This window comes from Ornithorhynchus anatinus, chromosome 7 (genome assembly GCF_004115215.2).
Source record: "Ornithorhynchus anatinus isolate Pmale09 chromosome 7, mOrnAna1.pri.v4, whole genome shotgun sequence".
NCBI lineage: Eukaryota > Metazoa > Chordata > Mammalia > Monotremata > Ornithorhynchidae > Ornithorhynchus > Ornithorhynchus anatinus.
Genome location: NC_041734.1, coordinates 10,436,689 through 10,464,292, shown reverse-complemented (window position 1 = coordinate 10,464,292; position 27,604 = coordinate 10,436,689). Strand labels below are relative to the sequence as shown.

Sequence of the window (27,604 nt, the reverse complement as noted above, 5' to 3'; positions counted from 1 at the left end):
CTTGGTTTTCTATTATTTCCCAAATGTTGAGTACATCGCGCAGCATCCAATGAACATCAAATACTAATCCCAGCTTTGCCAGTTTTCAGTTGTGTGAACCTGGGCAAGTCACTTCACTTCTCCGTGCTTCGGTGAGCTCATCTGTAAAATGGGGATTGAGACTGGGAGTCCCACGTCCAACCCGATTTGCTTGGATCCACCGCAGCGCTTAATACAGCGCCTTGCACATAGTAAACACTTAACAAATACCAGAATTATTATTTCTCCTAATCCTACTCATTCATTCCTGAGAAGAGGAAAAAGGCAGAGTTATGCCTTAAGACAAATATGGCTAGGAGATGATCGAGGGAAAGCAAACACATCGACTTTGTGTCTGTTTTGGCCTTGTTTTTTCCTCCTTCACCACAGTTTGTGTTTCTGTGGCACTCAGCTCATCGTGTATAAGTATTAACCAAAACGAATAGTGGTATGAAAGTCCTTAAAGAACACTCCCAAGACTGTCAGCTTCGAGTTTATTTCACATTGATAGAAACTGTGAAAAAGATTTACATTTTCCCCATTCGACAGCAAAATATTTCTATGGAACATAAAGATCTCTTATCATAAATAAATGAACAAAGTCATAACATCTTGCTGATTTTTAGATCAACTTAAACAGTTTATGCTCTTTGAGATAAAGAAAAGTGATTCAGTAAAGACTGTTTAATTTTTTAACCCAGACCTTTTAATTTATGGCTTCGATATTAACGTTCTATACAGTACATTCTTAAATTATAACCATTTTGTCGATTAGCACCTATTTATAAAGATGCATTCATAACATTGCTTAGAAGAGTTGCAATACAGCAGAACACATTTAATTACTAACAGCTCTAAAATACCAAGCCTACTTTTTTGCTATTTATTCAACCGTGTTGCATTCAAACTACTATTTTCAAGGTACTGATTAAAATACAAGACCTTCAGATAGTTTTAACAAGTTTGTTTACCAATCATTTACCAGAGATCTGAGAATTTCTAACTACGATAAAGAAAAAGCACTAATTTTTTTTAAGTTTGTTGGGTTTTTGTTTTGCTTTTTCAATCCGCTTACAGAATTCACATCAGTCCACTATTAGCCGGAACAGGGCCCAGTTCTCTCATGGCCAGTTATTTTATACAGTGCTTGGTTTTAAAAAATGGCAAAAGAAGTAAACTGAAATAGAATTTCATATCCCACATCCTTAACGAGAAAATAGCCTAAATTACTTTCAGAATGGAAATCTGGTGGCTAATACTATGGGGCACTTAATAGCTTTGCATAGTCCTATGATTCATGTTGTTTGAACTGAGTTTTAAAAAGCAGGGAAAGGTGCCTATGTAATATTCAGCAAGTAATCCTGAGCTAAATAATTGCTGTAACAAGGCTCTTTTCTTTCACTCTGCAGTAAATTTTTTCCATCCTATTTTACACTCACATAATATGGCTTTCGGAACAAAATTACTTGAATATCAAGCCTGAAAAACATGTGAACTGGTCGCATATGTCCCAGTTAATACGAATAACTGAAAGGATCTCGATCTGCGCTAGAGAAGAAATCTGTGATGCAGAAAAGTGATCCTTATTTCATAATATATAGCCTAAAGCCATTGTTTAAAGATTCGGTGGCCAATTGTTGCGATATGTAAATTATCCCAGCGGTTAACAGTATGGAGGTTACTATTGAGTTGAGGAGAGAAATAAGAAATAAGGAACAAGCTTCTCTGTCATGCAAGTGGGAATATTTCCAAATGTTACTTCGTTGGAATATTCTGCAAGGCAACATACAGACTAGCCCCTACCTAGAAGGGAGAGCAACAGAACAAGCCTACACTACTTCTTAAAAGCATTGATCCCTAACTGGATAATATAATACCGATCCATTCTGATCACATATTTCGCACCTTGTATGGCTGTTCCGTATATTTAAAAAAAATATAGAAAGTGCATGGTGACTAACCACTTTTAGAATAAACCCTTAGACTAAGTCACAGCATGCATAAATTGATTGATGTAACTGATCAATTATTCCTCGACATATTTTCATTAACCGTACTAATATTTCTTTTTTTAAAAACAGTAATCCAAAATCAGATAGCAGTGCTTTAATTATTAGGCTGAATTATACTTCAAGAAAACCAGCTGCCTCGTCTACAGTAATACCTGTTATTTTACGTCATATATTTTCTAAATATATGAATAAAACTTTGAAATACCGTAACTTCCCATGAGAAGACATTATTTAGTCCTTACCATTGGCTGTATTTGCAAAACTGTATTAACACTGCAAGAGTAGAAATAAAGTTTCAGGACTGGGTGTGTGAAAAGGTTTATACTCTACTACAACGATGCTGGTGTACTTGTATAGACGGTTTCAAATGATGTCAATTAACCAACCGGAGGTAGGAGTTTATCAATGAATTGCTTGACGTCCATCATTTCCTATTTGGGAAATAAACAATTTAAGCCATTATCCATTCTTCAGAAATTAATTTCCCACTAAAAACACTTTATATGAATAAAATAATGCTAGTGGCTACGAAGACTCTACTCTCTAAGTTCGTTGTGGGGAGGGAAACGTGCCTTCCGATTCTGTTGCACTGTATTCTCCCGAGCCCTTAGTACAGTGTTCTGCACACACAGTAAAAACTCAATAAATACCACCGATTGATTGAGGCGTACTTTACTGTGTATATTGAAGTCCAATATCAGTTTCAATTCAACTGGACCAGGGGTGTGATCAGGAACAAAATCTTCAACTTCTCATTTAAATAGTCCTTTGTGGACAAGCAACTTTTTAGATCCCATAAATGTCTATACATTTTCACTTCCCTCAAAGATTCCCCTATTCTCCTTTAACCCATTTTTAGCACTCTTAACCGGGTCCACGGAAATAGAGTCAAGCCAAAGAGTGCTAAACAAAGTAGTTTCCCAGAGGAAATAAAGTAAAATACATTGAAGGGTTCTGTATTTAAAAAGTTATAAAAAGTCAATGATTAGAGCTAATAACACAAAATAGCACCGTCAATATGTTCCAATTATGAAAAAAAATTGAATTACTGAATTCACTCTCACAATTTCCAGAGAATTGGCCTAGTGAATGGAGCACAGGCCTGGGAGTTAGAAGGACCTGGATTCTAATTCTGCTCCGCCACTGATCTGCCACGTGACCCTGGGCAAGTCACTTCACTACTCTGTGCCTTGGTTACCTCATCTGTAAAATGGGGATTAAGACTGTGAGCCCCATATGGGATATGGGCTGTGTCCAACCTGATTAGTTTGTGCCTATCTCAGCGCTTAGTACTGTGCCTGCCACATAGGGAAGTTGCTTAAAAAAAAATAAACTGCTCCCATCGTATGTCTTCCCACCCACTAGCCTTAGCCTTACCTCCTAGATTTTGAGGAGGAAGTAAAATATCTTTTTAACCAGGCAGGCAAACTGTGGGGTTGTAAGCTCCTTAAGGGCAGGGATCTTGTGTAGCAACTCTACTACTCTCTGCCAAGTGCTTGGTAGAGAACTCTGCACCAAGTGAGCACTCAAATGCCACTGGATTCAAAGTGGAAGATCCAGATCCAGACTTGTGGAGAGGCGCAAACTCCAGGATAGGAAGAGGAGAGGCGTGGGGTGGGGGAGTTACCATAATTCATTAAATAACGACTGAATGCAGCAGCTGGGGGACAGCAATAGAAGACATGTGATTTCAAATGGCCTCTTTTTTCTTCCTTTCCTTTTTTTTTTTCCTTTTCCTCTTAATTCCCTATGTAATAACCCTTCCCTTCTTTATGGGGTGCAGACTTTATGGGAAAAGGTGGACCGATTATGCAAGTACACGCCTGGTAGTCTATCAAGAGAATTTAGGAAGCGCTGTGTGGACGGCGCACTGTACTAACAGCTTGGGAGAGTCCAATTCAGAATTTAGTACACACGATCCCCTTCCACAAGGAGTTTAGTCTAGAGAGGGTCATACATGAAAAAAATAGATTAGGGAAATGGCTGAGTATAAGGATAAGTACGTAAGTGCGGTGGGGTTTTGGGTGGGTGAACACTAAAAAGTGCTTGAGGGGTACAAACCCAAGTGAACAGGTGAAGTAGGAGGGAGGGAGAATAAGGGAAATGAGGGCTCAGTCAGGGAAGGCATCTTGGAAGAGATGTGAATTTAGTAAAGTCTCTGACGGTGGGGAGAGTGGTGATCTGTAAACTCCTCCTCTAGACTGTATCTATCCCAGCTGTTAGAGCAGTGCTTGATGTGTAGTAGATGCTTAACAAAAACAACAACAACAATAATCTATTTGGTCCGTTTGGAAAACAGCCTTTGGAGCAAAAATACCAAGAACAATTTCAATTTCACCAAGTCAAAATATTTACCTGACTGCACGAACTATGCACCATGCCGCCGTAGGTCTTGAAATTTACATTAGCTGGATTTACCAAAGTCTTTAGCTTTTCGACGGTGAGAGAACCAAACATGAGCGGAACTAAAGGATCGCATTCTCCATGACACTGAAGGATGGAAATATCTTTGTTGACCCCACTGATGGGACCCTGCAAGCAGACCAAAAAAGGATAATCAACAACCAGCCTTTATGAAGTGGGAAAAGGTGTGGCCTACTAGGAGAAGCTCCGGAGACCTAGATTCTAATCGCCCCTCTACAAAGAACGCTTGTTGCGAGCAGGGAACATGTCTACCAACGCTGTTTTCCGGTGCTCTCCAAAGCACTTACTACAGTGCTGTGCATAGTAAAGCCCTCAATAAATACCACTGATTGACAGACTCTAATCCTGGCTCCACCGTTTGCCAGCTGTGTTTCCGTGGAAAGTTATTTAACTTCCCTGTGCCTCAATTTCCTCATTGGTAAAATGAGAATTAACCATTCACCTTTCCCCTTGGACTGTGAGCTCCACGTGGGATGCGACTGTGACCTATCTGCTTACATTTCATCTTCCCCAGGGCTTACTACAGTATCTGGCTTAGAGTAAGTGCTTCACCATCAATCAGCCAATCAAAAGTATTTATTGAGCAGTGCTCGTCTAAGCACTTGGGAGAGTATAACCTAACAGAGTTGGTAGTCACGTTTCCTGCCCACAACGAGCTTACAGTCTAGCGGACACAATCATTCATTTATTCAATCGTATTTACTGAGTGTTTACTGTGTGTAAAGCACTATAATTATTATTATTAAGTGCCCACATTTCCACCATCTCTTTTGGATGCTGTGCATTGAAATCAGATCCAGTTCTCTTCTAGCAAGAAGTCAAATTACGAACTTCAGCACCTGCATACCCAACATACACCAATATAGGTAGGGTCAGCTCTTCTGAAGAATCTGGCATTAATGAAAGCTTGTGTTAGAGAACTGACGTTGTGCACCGTGTTGACTCCAGACTTACAATGTCCCTGATTCCTTAATAGCGTTCTATACAAAAAGCAAACTGGAAACATGCAAAATGTCCCCACTGACCATATTTGAGTGTAATGGTCAACAGAACGATCTCTACTGACCTCATTCAATGAAGAAGCGACCACATAGAAGCACCAAAGCTGCTGGCATTTACCAGCCGCTGGAATGGGAAGGCAAAGCACACCTCCCCGCTGCCTCGGAATACGCGGTGCTTCTGGGACTGCCTTTTACCCATTTGAATGGCAGCAATCTCAATTTAGCTGCATGTGCTAAAGGTCTTGAGAAGAGCACCTTCTGAGAAATCTGGATATCCTGCCAATTAGTTATCCGAGGTTGGGAGAGGGAAAGAGAGAGGATCCTGCTAAAGCACACTATTCTGTGTATATAATGGTACAATAGGGAATTTGATTTACATATAACCACAGTTCACCAAGTACACAGGTTAGAGAACTAGGGACCATTCTACTGACAATGCAAGCATGTCTGGATACAACATGACACCGTGTGGAAGAACTAAATGGTGGTGCACACGTGAGCCGCTTGGTCCCTGGGGAAACTACAGAATGAGTTTTCCTTAATGCAGTGTTCTTTAGGAACACGATCCCCGTATTACAGAAGAATTAGGTGAATAGGCATACACACAGAAAATAATAAACTATATATTCAAAGCTTATGGCCTCAGTAAAGATGGCCATAAGTTATCTTAAAGGCTTTAATAAAAGACATAATGATCAAAAAATATGGGAAGGAGGCGGGCAACTCTAACAATTAGCTGGGTCTCCCACGAGAGGAAAAATAAACCTTAAAGACCAAATCTTACAAATACAGTAATTACTTCAAGCACCTGAGAGGGAGACAGAGGAAAACAGAAAAATTAAATCTTCCTTTAGATCAGAAATTTCTACAGCTAGACCTACAACCTATTAATCCAGTACCTGTTGAAATGAAGATCGAAGAGGAAGCCAACAACTCAGGGCTACCACACCTGCCAATTTCTGGTGAGTTGTCAAAGCAGTATACAACGACAGAGCTCCTCCCTATGAAAAAATGAAACTGAAGTGAATGATAAAGTTCCCTAAAATTAACTGGTTTCATCCCAACAAAATTATTCTCAGTCTTTGTGAGTTAATACTTTTTCATTCTAGAAAGCTACACAAAAACCTCAACATTTTATTTATTCACCATTATGCTTACAGGGATATTTTGTTTGTACATGTTAGAACTGTCTTGGGATTGAAGAATGTGGATTTATTTAATTAAAAAGGAACAATCAGGGAAATATAAAATCCAACAATTTTGATACTGGAGTATTGATTATTTCAAAATAAAGGAGGAGGAGAAGAAAATGCTGCTTAATTTTTTGACCCTTTCCAAATGTACTGTAACTGTCCTATAAGGCTCCATTTCTTGCAAACCATAATTTATGGCACAAATGAGAATTAAAGGAAGCCCAGGCATAGATAACAGAAATAATTTGCAGTGGGAAGAATTGGAAGTATGGATTGTAAACTTAATACTTAAATACTTAATACTTTAAACTTAATACTTCTGAAAGGAAAAATCTTCTTCAGAGCAAATAACTCGAGTCACTATGTTCAAGGACCATTAGAGGCTTTATTCTATAATACTGTAATGCCTTACTTTGGAAAAATAGAATTCTACAATAGCAAAAATCACAACTAGAAATTCCTATAAAAAAATGAGATTGCTTTGAATTGTTTATTTTACCTGAGAAAATCCTCCCACAACAATTCTATCTGAAGGAATTCCATTCTTCACTTCTTGGTCTATCAAAGCTTTGACTATAAATTAAAAAAAAAACAACAAAAAGAAAATCAGCTAGCTCTACATTCAAATTTAATTTTGTTCTATTTGCTCAATGATAGTAATGATAGTAACAATGAATAATAATTCTGGTATTTGTTAAGTGCTTTGTGCCAAGCACTGGGTTAGACACAAAATAATCAGGTCCCACATGGGGTCACAGTCAAAGCAGGAGGGAGAACAGGTATTGAATCCCCATTTAACTCAATGATTCTAAGATGATGTCCTTAGGTTTTAGTTTTACTTCAACTTCAAAAATTCTGAATAGTAGTTTTTATCACCAATTCAAAATTGATTTTCGAAAAAAACCCTATTAAACGAGCGCTTTTTCTGAACTTACTATTCTCTGCTGCCTGCTTGATTCCAGTATCATCTTCCTGTGCATCTGGAGAGAGTCCAATAATATCAAACCTAGGAATGACACCGAATAAGTTTTTTGTCTTCATAATGCAGCTAAAGAGATCTAGAACAAAAATTTCCTTGCAATAATTCCAGAAACTCTAGCATTATGGGTGAAGCAGCTGAGAGGATCTGGGTGCCAAGACACGTTGCCTACGCTCCTACCTCCTTGTCCCCGCTACTCTTAGAAAGGGGTCGGTGGGATGGCCGGTCAATTCGTTTCAAAAGTAATTTACGCCAATTCCTTGACCCACTTGCCTCAACTATTCTGGTGGACTAGCTCCTAAGCCTCCCAGCTTCTATAGGCTTTGACTTCTATTCACCATTTCCTAAAGAGTATCAATCTACCTCTCGGCTAACTGGATAAGAATAATAATAATGAAAACAATAATAATAATAAATTGAACTTAAGTGCTATGTGCCAAGAACTGTTCTAACCATTGGGGTGGATACAAGGTAATCAGGTTGGACACAGTCTCTGTCCCACATGGGGCTCACGTTCAATCCCCATTCTACAGATGAGGTAACTGAGGCCCATATAAGTTAAGTGACTTGGCAAAGGTGACAGAGTCAGGATTAGAACCCAGGTCTTTCGGACTTCCGAGATGGGTTCTAGCCACTAAGCCACGCTGCTTTGCAAATCGGGCTGACTTTTAAACCATTCACAGCATGTCAACATTTTATTTCTGTTAAAGGCTTTCATCGTGTTGGCACCTGCCGAGGCTGATCCACACCTTGCACGGTGTGGGGGGGTGGAAGAGCCAAAAAGTAGGGGAATGCCTGAGATTGTGGTTTCTGACCAAACAACCACCTAGAGCAGTTCACGTGAAGGACACGTTCGGCAGGAATCCTGAAAACCTCTGGCTAAGACGGTCAGTGACAACCATGGTGGCTACCCTGGAAACTGCCCCCGGACAACAGTGCTAGGGGCTCTATGTGGCAGTCATTTTGGCGACAAACTGTTTGATATACATGATTATTGTATCATTATTTTTTGAGCACTTACTGTGTGCAGAGCACTGTACTAAGTGCTGGGGAAAGTACAACACAACAATAAACCGACACATTCCCTGCCCACGAGTTTACAGACTACTGTGTATACTTGGCAATGTACTGCACCCCTGCCCTCCACATATTTGCTGGATCCAATGTCTCCTTTGGTCGAAAACAGTGCGAGTGATACTGGGCAAACCATCAGTGCCGCTATCAATTCCTCTGCAGGGTCATGCAAAGGATGAGTACAAGGTAAGAAACATCATGGCCGCTCCTCCCCTTCCATCCGATTTTCCTGACCTCCTTGACAAAACCCACGATCTTACATCCTGATCTCAATCCATCCAACGGCTCCAAACCTGCTGACTCAGTTGCTCATCCCCAAACTGTTTTGGTTCAAGTTAAGGACCGCTGGATTTTGGCCATTCTGGCTTCTTTGAATCCATTTTCTAATGCTTTATTTAACGTGTCGGAATGAAACACGTTGCCCTAATAGAACATGCTGAGTTATTTTGATATCGATCAAAATTTGACAGGAAAATGGGAACAAATTTCCCGGCCCACTTCACAACCCATCCAGGCTACTTCTACCAAGGCTACTGCTTGTTCCATGCATTATCCATGAAAAAAAAAAAACTAGAGGAGTACTAAAGACTCAGTACCCGGTAGTCAAGTATTTTTCATACTGATTTGAGTCATATTTTGAGTTTGTGTTTGCCGTGTGCTCTTTCCTTCACTTGATATAGTTTGAAATATTAGGGAATCCATAAAAGGTGTCAAGGAAAACAACTCCTATTCTTTTAAATTACTAATTTCCAACGAGTATGCTACCCCAAATTTTTATGTGGATCCTTATTTAAAAACCTCTACACAAAAGCTCCTCTGTTGATAAGAAGGCAAAAGCAGAAAGAATTCTTGTGAATATACACTTACCAAGATGGCATGGCCATGTTCATATTTAGGGAAACGGGCATAATAGGCCTAGGGAAAAAAAGCGTTAAAAGCAAGATTTTAGTTCCCTTACCAATTAATACACAATTCTATTAGTTGCAATGATTAAAACTGAAAAACTACTGGGATATCATATTGTGAATTCAGATTATTGGCCTCGGATACTCTGTCGCATCTGGGCCCGGATCAGTTGTTCTCAAACCTCTAAAACTATTTTTACTCAAGAAGGGTGTGGAGCTAGATTAGATTGGGTTTGAGGCACCCCTCTCTGCTCCTTCCAGATCCAATCTAACCAAGTTACTCATCCTCAGAGCTAGATTAGCTAGAGGAGGGTTGGTCTGGTTCTACCCAATTAATCAGTGCTATTTAATTAAGCACTGACTGTGTTCAGAGCACTCGACTAAGCTCCCGGAAGGTACAATACTCAAGCCTGCTTCCTCTTTCTAGGGTAGCCATGGTCTGCAGATTTTAATGTCCATGGACTGAGTGGCAACAATTGATCAATAATATTTATGGAGTGCCTACTATGGGCAGAGCACTGTACTAAATCCCTGGGAGAGCACGATACAGAGAGGAGTCACAATCCCTGGCCCCAAGCTCTCGGCATAAAAGGGGAAACAGATACAAGATAATTTATGGACAGGAAGAAGGAGATAATGCAATGATGGATATGTGACTGGCAAAGTGACGAAAGAGCCGGCGAGTTGGTATTTATAGGAGTGCATTTGGAAGGAGCACAAAAGCACAGGAGTGGTAGTTGGGAGGACGTGACCTGAAGGGAAGTAAATGAATCAAAGAAAGCTTCCTGGAAGAGGTAAGATTTCCGAAGTGATTTGACAACAGAGTGAGTTGCGGAGAGGTGGCCTAAAAGGGGCGAGGAGTTTCAGGCAAGAGGAAGGTCATGAGCTAGGCGTCAGAGGCAGGACAGTCAAGCTAGTTCAGGAGGAAACAAAAATCAAACCTTCCCAGGACCAGACAATCCACCAGACAATCCACCAATCCATTGTGTGGATTTTTTTTTTTTTACATTTTCACAATTGTCCCCGTGGGCTGTTGGGTCAACAAGTCGGAGCAACACTCAAGGACAACTGCATGAGGCTGAAAACACTAGGCCTGCCCAGGAGCTTCCCCTGGCAGCCCCAAATCTAATTCTAGGTCAATCAATTATATTTCCGAGCGCTCACTGTGTGCAGAGCACTATTTGAAGAGCTTGGGAGAGTAGGATGTAACAGAGTTGGTAGACATGATCCCTGCCCACTAGAAGCTTATAGTCTAGAGAGTCTGGAGGAGCTGCAGGCTGGAACTGGATGCGAGTGGGTCGGGTTGGTACACTGCAGCAGATGTAGAAACCTACTCCGGACTCAACCAATGACCTCTTTTCAAGTTTCTAGACACATTAAAATCTTTAAAACCTCTCTTCGTTAACAGTAGAGAAGTTACAGGGAGAAGTGGAGGGGAAATACTGTATCAGGCTGACTACAGATTTCAGAACAGTCCAAGCTAATTTTGAGTAGAATAAAAACTCTAAGTTTTAATAACATAGCACCCAGGTCAACTGATTCCCCAGAACAAGTGCAATTATTCTTTTGTTTCAGGGATTCCTCTTCCAAGAGACAAACTTGTATTAAAAGAATAATCAAAATGCAAGGAAATGAAGCAGAAAAAAAAAAAAACCTATGGCACTCTTTTTGGTAACTTTTAACTTAAAATAGATGAAACAAAGATTTCAAGTACAGTCAATCTTTGAATTTCCAAAATATAATCACTTACCCTGGCCCTCCAGCCCCCCAAATTTTGAAGTGAAAAAACTAAGAAAAAGACTTACGCATGGGGACATATATATTTGATGTGAGAACTTTTGATACCTGCAAAGGCTTGTGCCCAGCCATGCCTGATAGAGGGAAAAAAAAAGATCAAAAATGTTCTGATGTCATTTCAACAGTGTCTTCAGTTAGTAACAACGACAATACTTGTACATTGCACTATGAGAAAGTTTAAATTATAATAAGGATACAATTTCAATTACTTGTCTTATATCTGCACACTCACCTGGAAACTGAATAACAAAAATTTAGCAGTTCATACTGTCCTCAGGAAACAGTTTTCTTTACCAGTAATTCTGTATAAATTGCTACTTGTCCCGCTCAAATATGGCTACATTCAGAACTGAAGAAAGCACAAAGTCACATTTCACAAGGTATATTTATAATGCAATTTTAGAATATATTTGTCAGTCCTCATATTTGAAGACATCTCTAAACTAGAAATAAAACTGAAACTAGTTAGAAATTACAGTAAGTTATTTAATAATTTGCATTTCCACTGCACAATTTGGATAGAACACGATGGACGAGGCGGGGAATGTTCTTCCCATAACGTCTCTTCTGGATAGAACCCGATTCACGAGTGAGCCAAAGTCGATTCCGTCAAGGAAGAAATGGTTCTTTGTTGTGTGTGGTGTGAGTCAGGATGTGATGCTCTTAAGCTTTCCGACCCTTGCCTCAGCTTTTCCTTACTGTAGTTATTATGTTCATTCATTCATTCAGTGGTATTTATTGAGCGCTTACTATGTGCACAGCACTGTACTAAGCGCTTGGAATGTACAATCCGGCAGCAGATAGAGACGCTAGGTGATTTGCAACATTTATCTAGTACATAAGAAAAAGCAGGAAAAGTGTAAGTGGTGAAGAAAACATATAAGAATTTGTTATCCAAAAATGCTATTCGTAGTATCTTTGAACCATCCCAGCTAGTTAATTCCATTAAATGAATGGTTATAATGAGATCTGAATCATAATACAAGTTATTCAACAACACAACCACCACGTTACAGCAGAGAAAGATTGTTTGGCCCGTCCTGTTTTTGATTCTATCTCCAGCAAATAGAGACCCAGAGCAGTAGGCTACCTAAGGCCAAGATCACTGCTATAAAAGTGCTGTAGCAATGACCATCATTTCCCTAGAGGCCTAATTTAATGATTGCTTATTCCCTCAACTCTGATGAAACAGACGGTAGCACACATGGTAAGGGCTAATTGAGCAACCCCAGAGGTCATTAGTACAAACTATGGAGAGTAAAAATCAATAACGTTGAGCTCAGAGAACTGAAACTACTCAAAATTAGAAAAAGACCAAGAAATTTAAACTAAACAAGGATATTTAGAATTAGCATCAATTACCTGAATTTGCATTTTACATATTGATTGCACCTACAATCTTTTCATCATCCAAGTGGCTACTTGCAAAGCCAAAATCAAGACAGAGTAAGATGCAATCAGTTATACTGTCAACTGATTAGAAAATGTAGAAGTGGAATTTTAAAGCGAAACCATCAAAAAAATTATTAGAAGTGTTTTCAGGAGTTAACAGGTCTTCTCTCATTGTTGATATAAATAACGATGTATGTAATTAATTAAGGTTTGGTGGCCTAATAGAAAAAGCATGGGCCAGGGAAACTCGGAAGTCCTGGATTTTAATCCCGGCTCTGCCAATCTCGCGCTGTGTAGCCATGGGCAAGTCGCTACACTTCCTTGATTCCTCAGCTGTAAAAAAGGAATTTAATACCTGTTTCCCCTCCCACTGTGAGCCCTAAGTGGGGCAGAGACTGGGTCTAACCTTGTAGCTAACCCAGTATTTATTTCAGTTCTTGACACATAGTTAAGAGCTGAACAGATACAATAACAATGCTCAAAATTCACACTCACCACTTGCTGCAATCTTATACATAAAGTCTGTTCTGCCATAACATGGGATTCCACTATGCATTTTGGGTAGAACACAAAGATGGAATTAGGCAGAGGTAGATTCTAAGCTCCCTGAGGAACAGGGACCACGGCTAATTTCCAACTGTTTATTCTTTTCCAGCACTTAGTACAGTGTTCTGCACAAAGTCAGTTCTTAATACTCTACTATTACCAGGACTATATCATTCTTCCGAACAGTGCACATCCGCCTGTAGTACGTATATGGTTTTGGAAGAAACCATCGCGTGCTTGCGCACCTCATCAGTTAATGCAGAAACAATGAAACTTAAGTTTTCCCTAATCTGGGAAAAATTTCTTCAAGGACACAACGCCCATGTTTAGGGGGAACTGGCTGTCGTCTAGTCTGGCTAGTGAAGGAGATCAGAGAGCAGGCCGAGCTGGACCCTTTCTGTGCTTCGCAATGGCAATGATGAAACAACTGCAGAGACAGTTTCTCTGGCAGCAGATGGTGCTGTGAAACTGGTTAAAACAAAAATCGAAATTCTTTAGGACCTTCTGTTATCCTACCACTCAGTTCTGCCTGGACGTGTCATTGAAAATAGGATGCAACAAGCAGAGTGGGAGAACGGTCTTTTGAAAACAAGGCTCCGACTGAATACAGTATGACAGTGTCAGACGGTCAGCGCCTTGATGCCCAGGGACTGCGTCTGACAGGATTATCCTGAATAATGGTGGTATTTGTTAAGGACTTACTAGCTGCCAAGTATTGTACTAAGCACATGATAATATGATTATACAGGATAATCAGGTCCTTATGTAGCAGGGAGAACAGGTATTGAATCCCCATTTTGCAGATGAGGGAACTGAGGCACAGAGAAGGGAAGTGACTTACTCAAGGTCACACAGCAGACAAGTGGTAGAGCTGGGATTAATAATAATAATAATAATGGCATTTGTTGAGAGCTTACTATCCATTCAATAGTATTTACTGAGCACTTACTATGTGCAGAGTACTGTACTAAGCGCTTGGAATGTACAAATCGGTAACAGATACAGACAGTCCCTGCCCTTTAACGGGCTTACAGTATGTGCAAAGCACTGTTCTAAGCACTGGGGGGAGGGGTACAAGGTAATCAGGCTGTCCCACGTGGGACTCAATCTTAATCATTTGTAAAATGACAAATGAGGTAACTGAAGCAACGAGAAGCTAAGTGATTTGCCCAAAGTCACACAGCTGACAAGCGGCGGAGTCGGGATTAGAAACCATCACCTCAGACTCCCAAGCCCATGCTCCAATCACTGGGCCGTGGTGCTTCTTTTCTTCCCTGCTGATTTCTGACCAAGCTATTTGACTTCAGAGGGCTATTCCATTTCTCCTCGCTAGCTACCAAGGGGTGATGCTGGCCACTAGCTTTATTATAACATTTTTGAGCCACACGTGAGGGTACGGTAAACTTTCTCAACCTTTCAATCGTATTCTGCAACTGCATGCTCAATTACAAAAATTGGTGCTAGCTATGACCTGGGGCTAACAGCCTGATCTAAACAGTCCCAAAACAAAATTCTGGTTCTAAAACAGAAGATGCTTTCAGAACATCAGACTGTGATTTCTGTGCTCTCCCCAAATGCGGGCCCCGTGTGGGACGGGGACTGTGCCCGATCTCATTCTCTCAGGTCTAGCCCAGAGCTTAGCGCCAAGCCAGCGCTTTATAAATCTAATAAATAAGAACCTCATTTTGTAGGAACTCGGAGAGATACGCAGCTCCAGGACTCGCCTGCCTCCAAAAATACCTACCACAAAGTCTCCAGCTTGAAGGTTTGAGAGTGAGGGAGGAAAAAGAAAAAGCATCACTGCATGTCAGGCATTAAAACTCCTTATGACACTCAACAACAACGATCACTACTCTTCGTCCACCTGTTACTCAGGCCTGTCTAGGGCCCATAAGGAGCCAAAGGCTGCCCGAGGCTGTGGACGGGACCCAGATCAGCCCACACTGACGCTGCCCCATTAAGGATTTCCTGGTGCCCCAGGCCAGGTCGGGCCAGCCCTGTGTTGTTACCCAAATTTAAAAATTGGAAAAGAAGGCTAGTGGCCGTTTGGCTTGTGGCACGGAGAAAGGTAGCTGGGTGGCCGAAGCGCAGGATCGCTCTTCGTGCTTAAGCTCGTTGTGGGCAGGGGATGTGTCTGTTTATTGTTCTGTTATACCCACCCAGGCGCTTAGTACAGTGCTCTGCACACAGTAAGCAATCGATAAAAATGATCGACTGAATAATGAGCGTGCCTCAAACAAAAGACACTACTCCCTACCAGCTCCAATTCTGCGGCCGACTCAGGGGTATGGAGGGTTGGAGAAGGCGGCGTTTATGAAGATCTTGAGGAGAGTGACCACTAAGAGCCATTTGGGAACATGTGGAGATTCAGAACAGGCTTGAGGGCCCTGATGATTCACAAGGCTTATCTAAGCATTTGAGTCTGGCCTGGTGGGTGGCGAAGGAGAGAGGGAATAAAATCTAAACAGGGCAGCCTGTAAAAATAATATTCTCGTTGCTTTACACACTGAAGAAATGTTTCATCTATAAATGTCAGTTGTAAATGAACTAGCTGACAAGATAGGGTGCCAAAAAAAAAAGATGTTGCAATGTCATAAGACGATCCAAGAGCAATGTGGTTCTCACTAACATAAGCAATTCAAATTAGCATCACACAGTAGAGAAAAGTTCAAACAGAACAAAAACCCTTCTGTCCTTCTCCACAGGAAAAAGAGCAGGAAGTGACAGCGCCGAAGGCAACCCTTAGTTCTTTCTTTCCGCGTCTGACAATTTCGATCGGGCGTCAGCAACCTTGGCACACGTGGCAGAGTGGTGCCACACCAGCCATCTTTCCAGGCATGCCTGTTCCCTCACCACAGCTCTAGGATCCCAGACTCATTTCTCACCATAATGAGGAGCATCCCCAGGCCTCTGTCACCACCCTGCTTCCCACCCTGTTTCCTTCTGTTATTTTCTGCCTCCTCCCAGTGTAACATCCTGGATCGGAGTGCGTGGGCAAAAGCTGAGCGATGGCTTCCACACCCAAAACTCACCAACCATTTCTCCCACCCTCATCCTCTGCTGACACAACATTCAAGACACTGCCAACATCTTTAGGTCCGCCCCTGAACTATCAACATATTCTTTATGCTATCCAATCTCCATCTCTTGTCTGGTTTCCTTCCCTCTACGGAAAGTGTTTCTAGCACACGACTTCCCTGTTTCCATTTTAACCAAGTGCTTTCCCTCTCTCTGCATCAGCAATGTCACTAAAACCAATACAGAAAGTGCAAAACTAAAAAAGTAGGCCAGGAGACTGGTAGGTGGAGTGTGGGGGGCGGTCCCAATCCCTGGGGCACCTTTTCATTCTGGAAATGGATCATTATTTTTCTGATTTAGACTAAATTCTGAACTGTTCACAAAGGCAACATCATAATGACTATTCAAAATATTTCCCTGTCACGCTAAGAGCACCTAGCACCTACCATAAACTACCACTACTCACCTCAGACATGAGCAAGTTTGCAGGGGAAAATTTACTTTAGTAATTTGAAAGATTACATTCAACTCCACAAAAATGCGACTGGATTTCTCTGGAGCAGTACAATTAAGTCTGACTTGAATACTAGACATTAATTTTTTATTGCAAAACAGTTTGTCTTCTTAAAAGTAAAAAGCCTTTTGGTTAGGAGGAAATACAGGGAATGTGAGTTGAAAATAAACAGCATTACCTTAAAAATCCATAATAGCATTAACTTAAAAATCCACTGCTCGGAATATATAAACCGAGCCCTTTGGCAAGGCTAAGATTTAAATGGCTCACATTTGAAAGTTCTCATATGTTTCCAAAGACATTTTACGTGTGCATTCTGTTATTTGTTCCAAGGAAAAGAGGACCCTGCTCTGAGATCTCAAGTTTCAAGATTTAAATGTTATCCTAATTCAAAATTAGATTTTAGATTGCTTAAGTTTTCCACTAGATCCCACTTTTTGTGTGCACATAGCAAAAGGACAGTTTGATAAGTGATCACTGGACCTAAAAAAATGCATGGCTTTTCTTCCTCTCTGGTTCCAAGTGTTTCCACCCCTGCATATGCAAGATGAACCTTCCTGGTCTACTCTTCCTTCTGGTTTTGGGTGTCTCTTATTCTCCCTCTGGCATCACTTCATCATCAGCAACGGTACTCATTGAGTGCATTCTTAGGGGCAGAGCGTAATACTAAACCCCGGAGAGAGGACGCAACAACAGAGACGTAGATGTGTGTCTCTGCACGCAATGAGCTCACGGACTAGAGGGATGGAGTACGGAGAATTAACCGAGGCTTAACAGATATCCAGTCAGAATACAAATTTCCTGCTAAAGGTGGAAACCTGCCCTCTTCTGACAGAGACATGAGAAGGAGCAAGTATTTGCATATAATTAGACAACTCTCACAGAAGGGAAATCCCAGTGTTCCTCAAAAAAAGGGAGGAGGAAGGAAATGAGGAAGCTGTGTTATGTTGAAATCATGCTATATAAATCTGCTTCATCACAAACAGATCTGCGTGAAGTATAAATCCTCAAGAGAGCTAAATTTTGAAATATCAATCAATGGCACTTGAGTACTTATACTGCACGCAGAGCACTGTACTAAGCACTTGGGAGAGTAATAATAATAATGTTGGCATTTGTTAAGCACTTACTATGTGCAAAGCACTGTTCTAAGTGGTGGGGAGGATACAAGGAGATCAAGTTGTCCCACGTGGTGCTCACAGTCTTAATCTCCATTTTACAGATGAGGGAACTGAGGCACAGAGAAGTTAAGTGACTTGCCCAAACTCACACAGCATAGGTAGGCCCGATCCCTGCCCTCATATAGCTTACCATCAGAAACAGTTGTTTTTAATCTATCGACCTATCTGTTTTAATCTATTAAGTACTGGAGTATGCTAGTCGCATACTAATTGCTAAATTATATCGGTTAGCGATCCGAGTCCAAAATCCATACAAATCTCCAGACAACAATACAATTTGTTTAAATGTTGAGAGGGTTAAGTAAAAGCTTAGTTAATATTAACTGTGCCTTAAATAAGCAGAATCTAAAGATTAACAATGAAAAAAAAACCTTGGCTGCTCAGGAAGAAAAACATTAAATATTTTAAAGTGTCCCACCACAAAACCAACTCTGTAGGGCAACCCTCCCCGTAAGCAGACTGCATCCTGGAAAGTACTTTGATACTACTGCTTATTCTTTCCCCTCACACTTCCTATAACATTCAGTTCTCCCCTAACACTTGTTTTCAATACGTGTCTTGGCTAGAAGGTGATTAGGGAATTAGGGGACATTCTTCCAACAATGCAAGTCTGTTCGGGCTCAGCTTGTAAGCCAAGAAATCGTGCATGTGAGCAGCATCGGAACCGGGGCCTGTTTTTCCACAGTGCAGCCCTGGCAATCTAGGAGAACCAGGAGCTTCACGCTGTCGCCTCTCCCTCTAAACTATAAGCTCACTGTGAGCAGGGAATGCCGGTTTATTGTCGTATCGTACTCTCCCCAAGAGCTCAGTACAGTGCTCTGCACACAGTAAGCGCTCAGTAAATTCAACTGAATGAACGACAACCAGGACCACCAAACTGCCATTTGTGATCTACTGGACAGTGTCTGAAAATAACAAAATTGTTACACACGCAGGGTGCTGAACTAATGAGAACCGTTACACTATTCAGTGAACACTCCCTTTTTAGAGAAGCAGCGTGGCTTAGTGGAAAGAGCCTGGGCTTGGGAGTCAGAGGTCATGAGTTCGAATCCCAGCTCTGCCACTTGTCAGCTGTGTGACTGTGGGCAAGTCACTTATCTGTGCCTCAGTGACCTCATCTGTAAAATGGGGATTAACTGTGAGCCTCACGTGGGACAACCTGATGACCCTGTATCTCCCCCAGCGCTTAGAACAGCGCTCTGCACATAGTAAGCGCTTAACAAATACCAACATTATTATTAAGTAGGAGGACAGATGCAGCAAAAGACCTGTGCAAATAATACTGACTGTAACTACATTACCAAGCTACCTTTCTGCTATGGCAGAGTCCTGTCTGGGCCGAGCCCAGGAACCCCGGCCTCAGGCTAGTACCGAGAGAGAATTGACCACGGTTGGGTGGTCCTTCCTGTGGAAGACAGCTAATAAATAGAGAGGGTGAAGTAGGGAGAAACACACATCCTGAAATGCCGCGTGCTTTGGTTTCACCTCCGACTGACAACCGGGAAGGTGAAATCCAAGAATGTGGACACCTCTATTTACTTCTTACTGTCCCCACTGACTGAAACAGGTATATTTAGGAGCTGTTCGGAGCAGCTGTGACCCCCTTTAAATATCTGTCCTCACACCAGGAGATGTTTCTTTAAACTTGGTGACTGGTTCTCGGGTGGGCCAGAATTTTTCAAGCCCCATCGGGCGCCACAACTCTACTGCCTACCTTTAAAGACAGCCTTATGATCAATTGGTCACAATGGTAGGTCAATTCTATTTATACACACCCACCTGATTGGAAAGATGCCACGCCATTTAAAGTGTTTTGGAAACTTTATTAATCCGTGGCCCACATGAGGGGGCAGCAAGCGAACCAGAACGCACCAGCTAGCGTGCCAATCCCTAGCCACAGACGGAGCACTGTCAGGTGGGCTCCTGTGCTTTCTCCCACCGTTTGCATTGCTTCTACTACTGAAGCCCCTGTTGCCCGATTTGCTGCTCTGGCCTCTTCTGCCAATTGCTGGGGAGGCCTGGGGCAAGGAGGATCAGTGAGAGCCAAGCTTTCACCACCGCAGAATCGGCTCAAACTCTACCCAACTATACCCGGCTGCCTCCCTTCGGTGTGGCATGATAGCATTTAAAATACCGCCAATGCATTCCCTATAAAACTCCGCTTGTCAAACACTGTGTTATAAACTATTCGAAAGACCTTACATTAATATCTAATTCTAGATGAAACATCATTTTTCTTAAAATCATTTTCTCGTATTCAGATTGTCAATCAGCAGGGCTCCAGAGTCAGTTTGGTCAAGTCACCTCTACTATTTGGAAGTGACCAAATTGCCTCCTAGTGAATCAGGAAAACCTCCTGGTTCTCAAGTCCCGGGGCCAGTCCAGATTGGTAAACTGCTCAATTTAGCTGGTCTTCAGTGATCCACCAATCTTCTCTACAGCACCGTGGCCTAGTGGAAAAAAATATGGGTCTGGGAGTCCGAGGCCCTGGGACCTAGTTCTGGCTCCGCCACTTACCTGTCTTGTGATCTTGGGTGAGTCACAACTTCTCTGTGCCTCAGTTCCCTCATCTGCAAAACAGGGACTCTGTTCTCCTTTCTTTTTACTCTGTGAGTCCCTTGTTGGACCGGATTATGCTGTAGCTATCCCAGAGCTTAGTACAGTGCTTGGCATACAGTAAGAGCTTGGCATATAATAAACCATACACACACACACACACCCCCAAAAAAAAGGCCACCCTCACTTCAGGCAGGGTAGTTTGCAATACTACTCAACCAGAAGGTAGGCCAAACTCCCCAGAAGGCTGGAAACTTGGTTGGTGATTCGAGGGGAAAAAATGACCATATGTTGGGATTCATTTCAAGTGTGGCCTCAGGGGCAGCTGTGATGAACGCACTGCAGCCTCCCCTGGAAGCAAGCTTGTAGCCATTTCTGGTCCTCCCCACCTCATCCGTAGTTAGTGCCGTAGTGTCACGGCTATCGCACCTCAGCCAGATGCAGATACAAGCAGGACTGGCTTGGACTTCTATCAAGGAGCTCAGTGTCCTGCGTATCATTTGTGTAGATGCTCCAGAAAAAGCATGATGTCTCCTGGCTATCTGAGTACAATGCAGAAAGCGGGCTGACTCTTACCCCGGAAAAACCCTTGACGGGAAAGAAGCAGCAAAAGGTGAGCATCCTGCTTAGTACAGTGCTCTGCAACCAGTATGCGTTCAATAAATACCACTGATGATGTTGTAGCTTTGAGCATGACTCTGTTCACTATTACCCTACCAACTCAGCCTGGGCTCTTGCTCCTCTTCTCTACAAGGCTTGGACTGGAGTTCCCAGGAGACAGTGGAAATGGGCACTGACCCTGCTGAGATGGAAAGGGACGCTCTGCACGAAGTGGAATAACTCTTTCGGCTAGGAGTCTCTGTTGTCAAACGTACCCAAACACTCTGCTTTCAACTATTAAAAAGGGCTTACATTAACAATATCTAATTCTAGATGAAACTGATCATTTTCTGTCACCAAGGGGCAGAAACTGTTTTGCTTATACAGTTCTAGAATTACTGAATTAGTTGCGGTTTTTCCTCCCTCAGTTCTGCAGATCTGCCACTTGCCGGCTTTACATGTGAAATTCCAATCTGAGGTCAAAATATTTCACTAACGTCAAACATTAACATAACTAACGTTAAAACCCAACAGACGCAGAAGCAAGAGACTCTCACGAAGTAGCTCGACTCATTCCCATCTTTACACCTAACATTTGGAGATCACCTTCCTCTGTGAGAGCTTTCTGGAATCTACACCGAGAAGAAAAAAAAGACTGAATCTTTGTCTAATCGGGAACTAGAGGATACTACTAAGCCTCTCTAAGTGTAGCAACTTGAGTCTGCTCTAGAGCTCTGCTTGAGCTGTAGTCAACCATGATTTCCAACCCAACCAGTCCTCAGACCAAGCTCCGGAAGGAGAGACCAGGCTGGACCGGCCTCGCCTAAGCCCAAATTGACTAAATTCTATCCATGAATGCTTTTTGTTTGAGCTTCACCCTATATACTGCCCAGATTTAGGTTGAAAGGGGCCACACCCAGTTTAAATACCCTGATTAATGCTGAGGCTTCATTTCCAGGTGCTCATCAAAAAATAATAATTGTGGTACATGTTAAGGGCTTGCTATATGTCAAGCACTGTACTATACACTGAGGCAGATTCATTTATTCATTCAATCGTATTTATTGAGCGCTTACTATGTGCAGAACACTGAACTAAGCGCTTGGAATATACAATTTGGCAACAGAGAGAGACAATCCCTGCCCACTGACGGGCTCACAGTCTAATCGGGGGAGACAGACGGACAAAAACAGGACAACTTAATTGCAATAAATAGAATCAAGGGGATGTACACCTCATCAACAAAATGAATAGGGTAATAAAAATATATACAAATGAGCACAGTGCTGAGGGGAGGGGAAGGTCATGCTGCTTTTTTCCTACAAGATGTCATATCGGAGGTATTCAATTTTTTATGGTATTTGTTAAGCATTTACTATGTGCTAGGGACTCTACTAAGCGCTGGGGTAGATACAAGCTAATCAAGTTCATTCAATAGCATTTATTGAGTGCTTACTATGTGCAGAGCAGATTCAAGATAATCAGGTCAGATACACAGTCCCTATCCCACAGGGGTCTCATAATCATCAGGTAGCATTCCGGCTTGCAGGGAGACAAAACATTCCAAGCCAAACAAAAACCTCTCATCAAGTTATCAAAAGAATGCAGTGGGACCCACTACATTGCACTATGTCACTGCGCAGGCCCTAGTGAAGCACTGGTTCCTCTTGTAACCCCCAATTTTCCATTTCAACTTCCTGGTCCTTGGGCAAATATCTACAGCGGCTGCGGGAGCCCTAACTGTGGGTCCTGTTGAATTCAGAGTCGGGTCAAGCCAGGCCAGCATAGAATCCTTCTGATTTTGGACCAGGTCTTTCCAGTCTCCCTTCAATCCCACCCCTGCTGCCCAGCAACACAGAGAGGAATACATCCGAGATGACATTTATATATCCTTTCAGAGGAAATCAAAATGAAGGGCATGAAAACGGAGGGGCCCACCTCCTTTAAACGCGGGTTCTCTTGCCCAGACTTATTAAAAGTGGACCAGACCTGCCTTTCTCAACACCTATCGGGAATGGCTCAGCTCAGGCTAGGGAAGGTCCCCCCCAAATCTCACCTGTACAGAATTCTACCAGGCGTGCTAAAAACAATCTACTTGGTGCTGTTTGCTGGGCATTTAACCGCGGAAAGTTTCTTGCCCAGAGCCAGCAAATTCCCAGGCGCTTCCTATTTCATTTAAATTTACCCCTCACAGGGCAAATCTCCACAGGAGGTAGTTTGGAAAGGCTGCACAATCTTTTCACCCAGAACGAATTAATCAGGAGCGAGGTAAGTTAGTGGAGCTTTTACAGGTACTTCAGCCACAATTTTTAAAGATGAAATTCCATCACTGACAAATCAATCCTCAGAAGAACTGCATTATGGCTGGATCTGGAGGTTGAGTGTGCTGTTAGGATTAAAACTGGGGCAGCTCGGGTGGAGAGGGAGTATGTAAAGCATGGGTTACAGGATTACTGATCTGCTCCGGCAGTCGCCGGCCCCCCTCGAGCCTCTAGCCTCTCTCATGAGGCCACCAACTCTGTTCACCTCAGCTCGCTCCTTCCACTAACCAACCCCTAGCTAAAAGAGGTTGTCCTAATCGATCGATGCTACTTACTGAACGCCTAGGTGCGGAGAGCCCTCTACTACACTCTTGGGAAAGTACGACAGAGTACGCCATCCGTGTCCTCGGGAGTTTACAATCTAGTGCATCCTTAACTGGAAACGAGGGGCCAACTCGATTTAAAATCCAGAGGCAGAAAAGCACGAGAAAGTCGAGGGAGCTCTTATTTACCAAAATACGACGGAGATGTAATTAGGTTTCACATGACACGTGATCCAGAAATTTGGGAGTCAAACACCTTCTTGTGAAACTTGACTTCCTGTTTGGTTATGATGCATAAAGCCAGTTCTCACTCCTATAAACGATTCTCTTTACTCTATTAAAAGCGATACCTACCCGGTATCTCCCAATCCGTGAAGGAAAATAACCTAGAATAAAAAAGCAAAAATTCACAAACGGCAACGGAGAACGTTTGGTTGGCCCAAGAGAGAAAATCGGGGCACAGATCATTTTTGCCTTTCCGCTAGACTCTATTATCATCGGCAAGTTAATTAATCTCTCTGTGCCTCACCCACGATGGCAATAGCACTTCCTCCATCTCTCTCGGGGAGGATTAATTAATTTGTGCACCTCAAACTCGTCGAGATTGCCCAGAAAGGCATTCCTAAAGGCCGACTTCTGTAAGTCCTAAACCCAGTCGGACTCCGGGGAGCTCAGAGTCTCTTTTCACCGTAGTTTTTCGGTTCGAAACCAACACCTCCGACACTGCAAAATCCGTGGCCACACGACCAAGCCCTTCCCCGCCCCCCAAATACTGGATATTTTATATTTCCAAACGTTTCTCAAGAGCTACCCCCTCCTCTAGAAGGCCCTCTTCCACGCACGCCCGTTGGGGGTGGAAAGTCGGCAATTTTTCTGGCCGGGGCACAAGCTCTCAGAAACCCATGCTGAGAAAAAAAGTGAAAATAAAAAAAATCAAAGGCGGGCTCCTATTACCAAAACAGGACGGGGGTAGGGGGGGACGGTGCGGGGGATCGCTCCGGCAACTGTTGAAGTTAAAAAAAGTGTCCTCAAGGGTCCCCTCCGGCGGGAGATGCGGGCCGAGCGCTTAGTGCAGGGTTCTGCACGGAGTAGGAGCTCCTTAAAGGGGATGGAAGAGGCTCCTGGTGGGTCCCGAAGGGGGGACCCGGTGTCCGGCGGGGAGGACCAGGGGGGCACTGACTGGCCGGGGGGGCTGATCGGGGGGCTGATGGGGGACTGACCTGACCAGGGGGATTGATTAGGGGGGACTGACTGGGGGGGATTGATTAGGGGGACTGACCTGGGGGGGACTGACCTGGGGGGGACTGACTAGGGGGGACTTACCAGAGGAGACTGACCAGAGGGGTTCACAAGGGGGTTGATTGGGGGGCTGACCAGGGGGATTGATTTGGGGGGACTGACCTGGGGGGACTGACCAGAGGGGTTCACAAGGGGGTTGATCGGGGGGCTGATGGGGGGGATTGACCAGGGGGATTAAGGGGGACTGACCTGGGGGGGGGACTGACTAGGGGGGACTGACCAGAGGGGCTCACAAGGGGGTTGATTGGGGGGCTGATGGAGGGGGAGCTGACCGGGGGACTGATTGGGGGGAATGACTTGGGGGGACTGACCGGGGGGCTGATCGGCGGGAATGTCATGGGGGGAGATTGATTAGGGAGGATTGACCGAGGAGGGATTGACTGGAGGGACTGACAAGGGGAGGATTGATTAGGGAGAACTGACCGGGGGGGGGGGGGAATGATTAGGGGAGACTGACGGGGGGGGGATTGATTGGGGGGACTGACCATGGGGGGATTGATTGGGGGGATTGATCAGGGGGGACTGACCGGGGGGGACTGGCTAGGGGGATTGACCGGGAGGGCTGATCGGGGGGACTCACCGGGGGGATTGATTGGGGGGGACTCACCGGAAGGGGGGGGCTGATTAGGGGGGACTGACCGGGGAGGGATTGATTGGGGGGACTGACCAGGGGAGGACTGATATGGGGGGACTGACCGGGGAGGGATTGATTAGGGAGGACTGACGGGGGGGGACTGATTAGGGGGGAATGACCGGGGGGGGGACTGATTAGGGGAGAATGACCATGGGGGGACAGGCTAGGGGTGATTGATTGGGGATGACTGACCGGAGGGGATTGATTAGGGGGGACTGACCAGGTAGCTGATCGGGAGGACTGACCCGGGGGGCTGAGCGAAGGTGTGATCGGGGGACTGACCGCTGGGACTGATCGGGGGGCTGCCCGGGGGGACTGACCAGAGGCAGAGCAGGAGGGTTGAGCGTGGGAGGCGAAGAGGAGGGCCGCCCCCGTCCGTCGCCCTTCCCCACGCTCCTCCGCAATGCAGAAGCCCCCGGGGCTCCCGAGGGGGGACGCGCGGGGGGCTGGGCTCCGGGGCTGGGCTCCTCTCCTCTCTTCTCCTCTCCTCTCCTCTCCCCTTCCCCCCCGGCCCCTGCTCACCGCGGCGGTGGCCTTCCTGGCGGCAGGGACGATGGCGGGGAGCGGAGCGGACATGTTATTGCCGCACATGCACCGGACTCAACCGACGAGGAGCGTCGGAAACGGAAGGGAGGAGACAAGGACGACGGCGGCGGGTCGGCGGTGTGGGGCGGCCGCCCGCCAAGCGCCGGACTCCCTCGCCCCACCGCCCCGCCCCGCCCCGCCCCACTGCGCCTGCGCCGAGGACACACCTCCCGCCCCCTCCCCCGCGCGTGCGCCGAGGCCACACCTTCGCCCCCCCTCCCGTCCCTGCGCGTGCGTGGTGGCCACACCTCCCGCCCCCTCCCCTCCACCCCTGCGCGTGCTGCGGAGGCCGCACCTCCCCCCCCGGCGCGTGCGCGGAGGCCGCGCCTCCCGCCCCCTCCCTGCGCGCGCCCGCCTCGAGAAGTGACAGGCGCCCCGCACACCGCCCCCCCCCCCCCCAGCCTCCGCCCTCGCCCTCCCTCGGACCGCTTCGTCTCCGGATTGGCTGCGGGGGCGGGGAGCGCGAGGGCGGGGAGCGCGAGGGCGGGGAGCGCGAGGGCGGGGAGCGCGAGGGCGGGGAGCGCGAGGGCGGGGAGCGCGAGGGCGGGGAGCGCGAGGGCGGGGAGCGCGAGGGCGGGGAGCGCGCGCCCTGAGGGTGGCCCGCCCACGTGCTCCCTCAGGCGGCCTGGCCTCGAGGAGTCGCGCGGCCTAGGCCATAGACCCCGGGCCTGGGGGGGCGGGGCGGGGGTCAGAAGGACCTGGCTTCTAATAATAATAACTATTATTATTATTATTGTATTGGTTAAGCACCTACTAGGTGCTGAGCACTGTTCTAAGCGCTGGGGAGATACAGGGTCATCAGGTTGCCCCACGTGGGGCTCACATTTTTGAATCCCCAGATGAGGGAATTGAGGCCCAGAGAGGTGAATGGACTTGCCCAAGGTCACACAGACTAGTGGCGGAGCCGGGATTAGTAATGTTGGTATTTGTTAGCGCTTACTAGGTGCAGAGCACTGTTCTAAGCGCTGGGGGAGATAATAATAATAATGTTGGTATTTGTTAAGCGCTTACTATGTGCCGAGCACTGTTCTAAGCACTGGGAGAGACACAGGGGAATCAGGTTGTCCCACGTGGGGCTCACAGTCTTAATCCCCATTTTACAGATGAGGTAACTGAGGCACCGAGGGTCATCAGTTTGTCCCACGTGAGGCTCACGTTAATCCCCATTTTACAGATGAAGTGACTCGCCCACAGTCACACAGCTGACAAGTGGCAGAGCCTGGGAGTCGAACCCATGACCTCTAACTCCCAAGCCCGGGCTCTTTCCACTGAGCCACGCTGCTTCTCTGATT

General features: G+C 44.8%; 1 protein-coding gene across 2 annotated transcripts; it reads right to left on the bottom strand.

Moving 5' to 3' along the window:
- Positions 1–495: 495 nt before the first annotated feature.
- LYPLA1 (lysophospholipase 1) lies at positions 496–26,432 on the bottom strand. Of its 2 annotated transcripts, none has more exons than XM_029068879.2 (9): positions 26,250–26,432; positions 24,149–24,180; positions 11,412–11,477; positions 9,569–9,616; positions 7,584–7,654; positions 7,148–7,221; positions 6,355–6,456; positions 4,386–4,562; positions 496–2,461 (listed from the first exon to the last, which is right to left on the bottom strand). In XM_029068879.2, the coding sequence occupies exons 1-9, from the start codon at positions 26,316–26,318 to the stop codon at positions 2,408–2,410; spliced, it is 693 nt and encodes a 230-aa protein (XP_028924712.1). In that variant the 5' UTR covers positions 26,319–26,432; the 3' UTR covers positions 496–2,407. The 2 variants fall into 2 exon arrangements, with proteins under 2 accessions (XP_028924712.1, XP_028924714.1); XM_029068881.1 differs by having other exon boundaries at positions 11,452–11,477; positions 26,250–26,300.
- Positions 26,433–27,604: the final 1,172 nt, after the last annotated feature.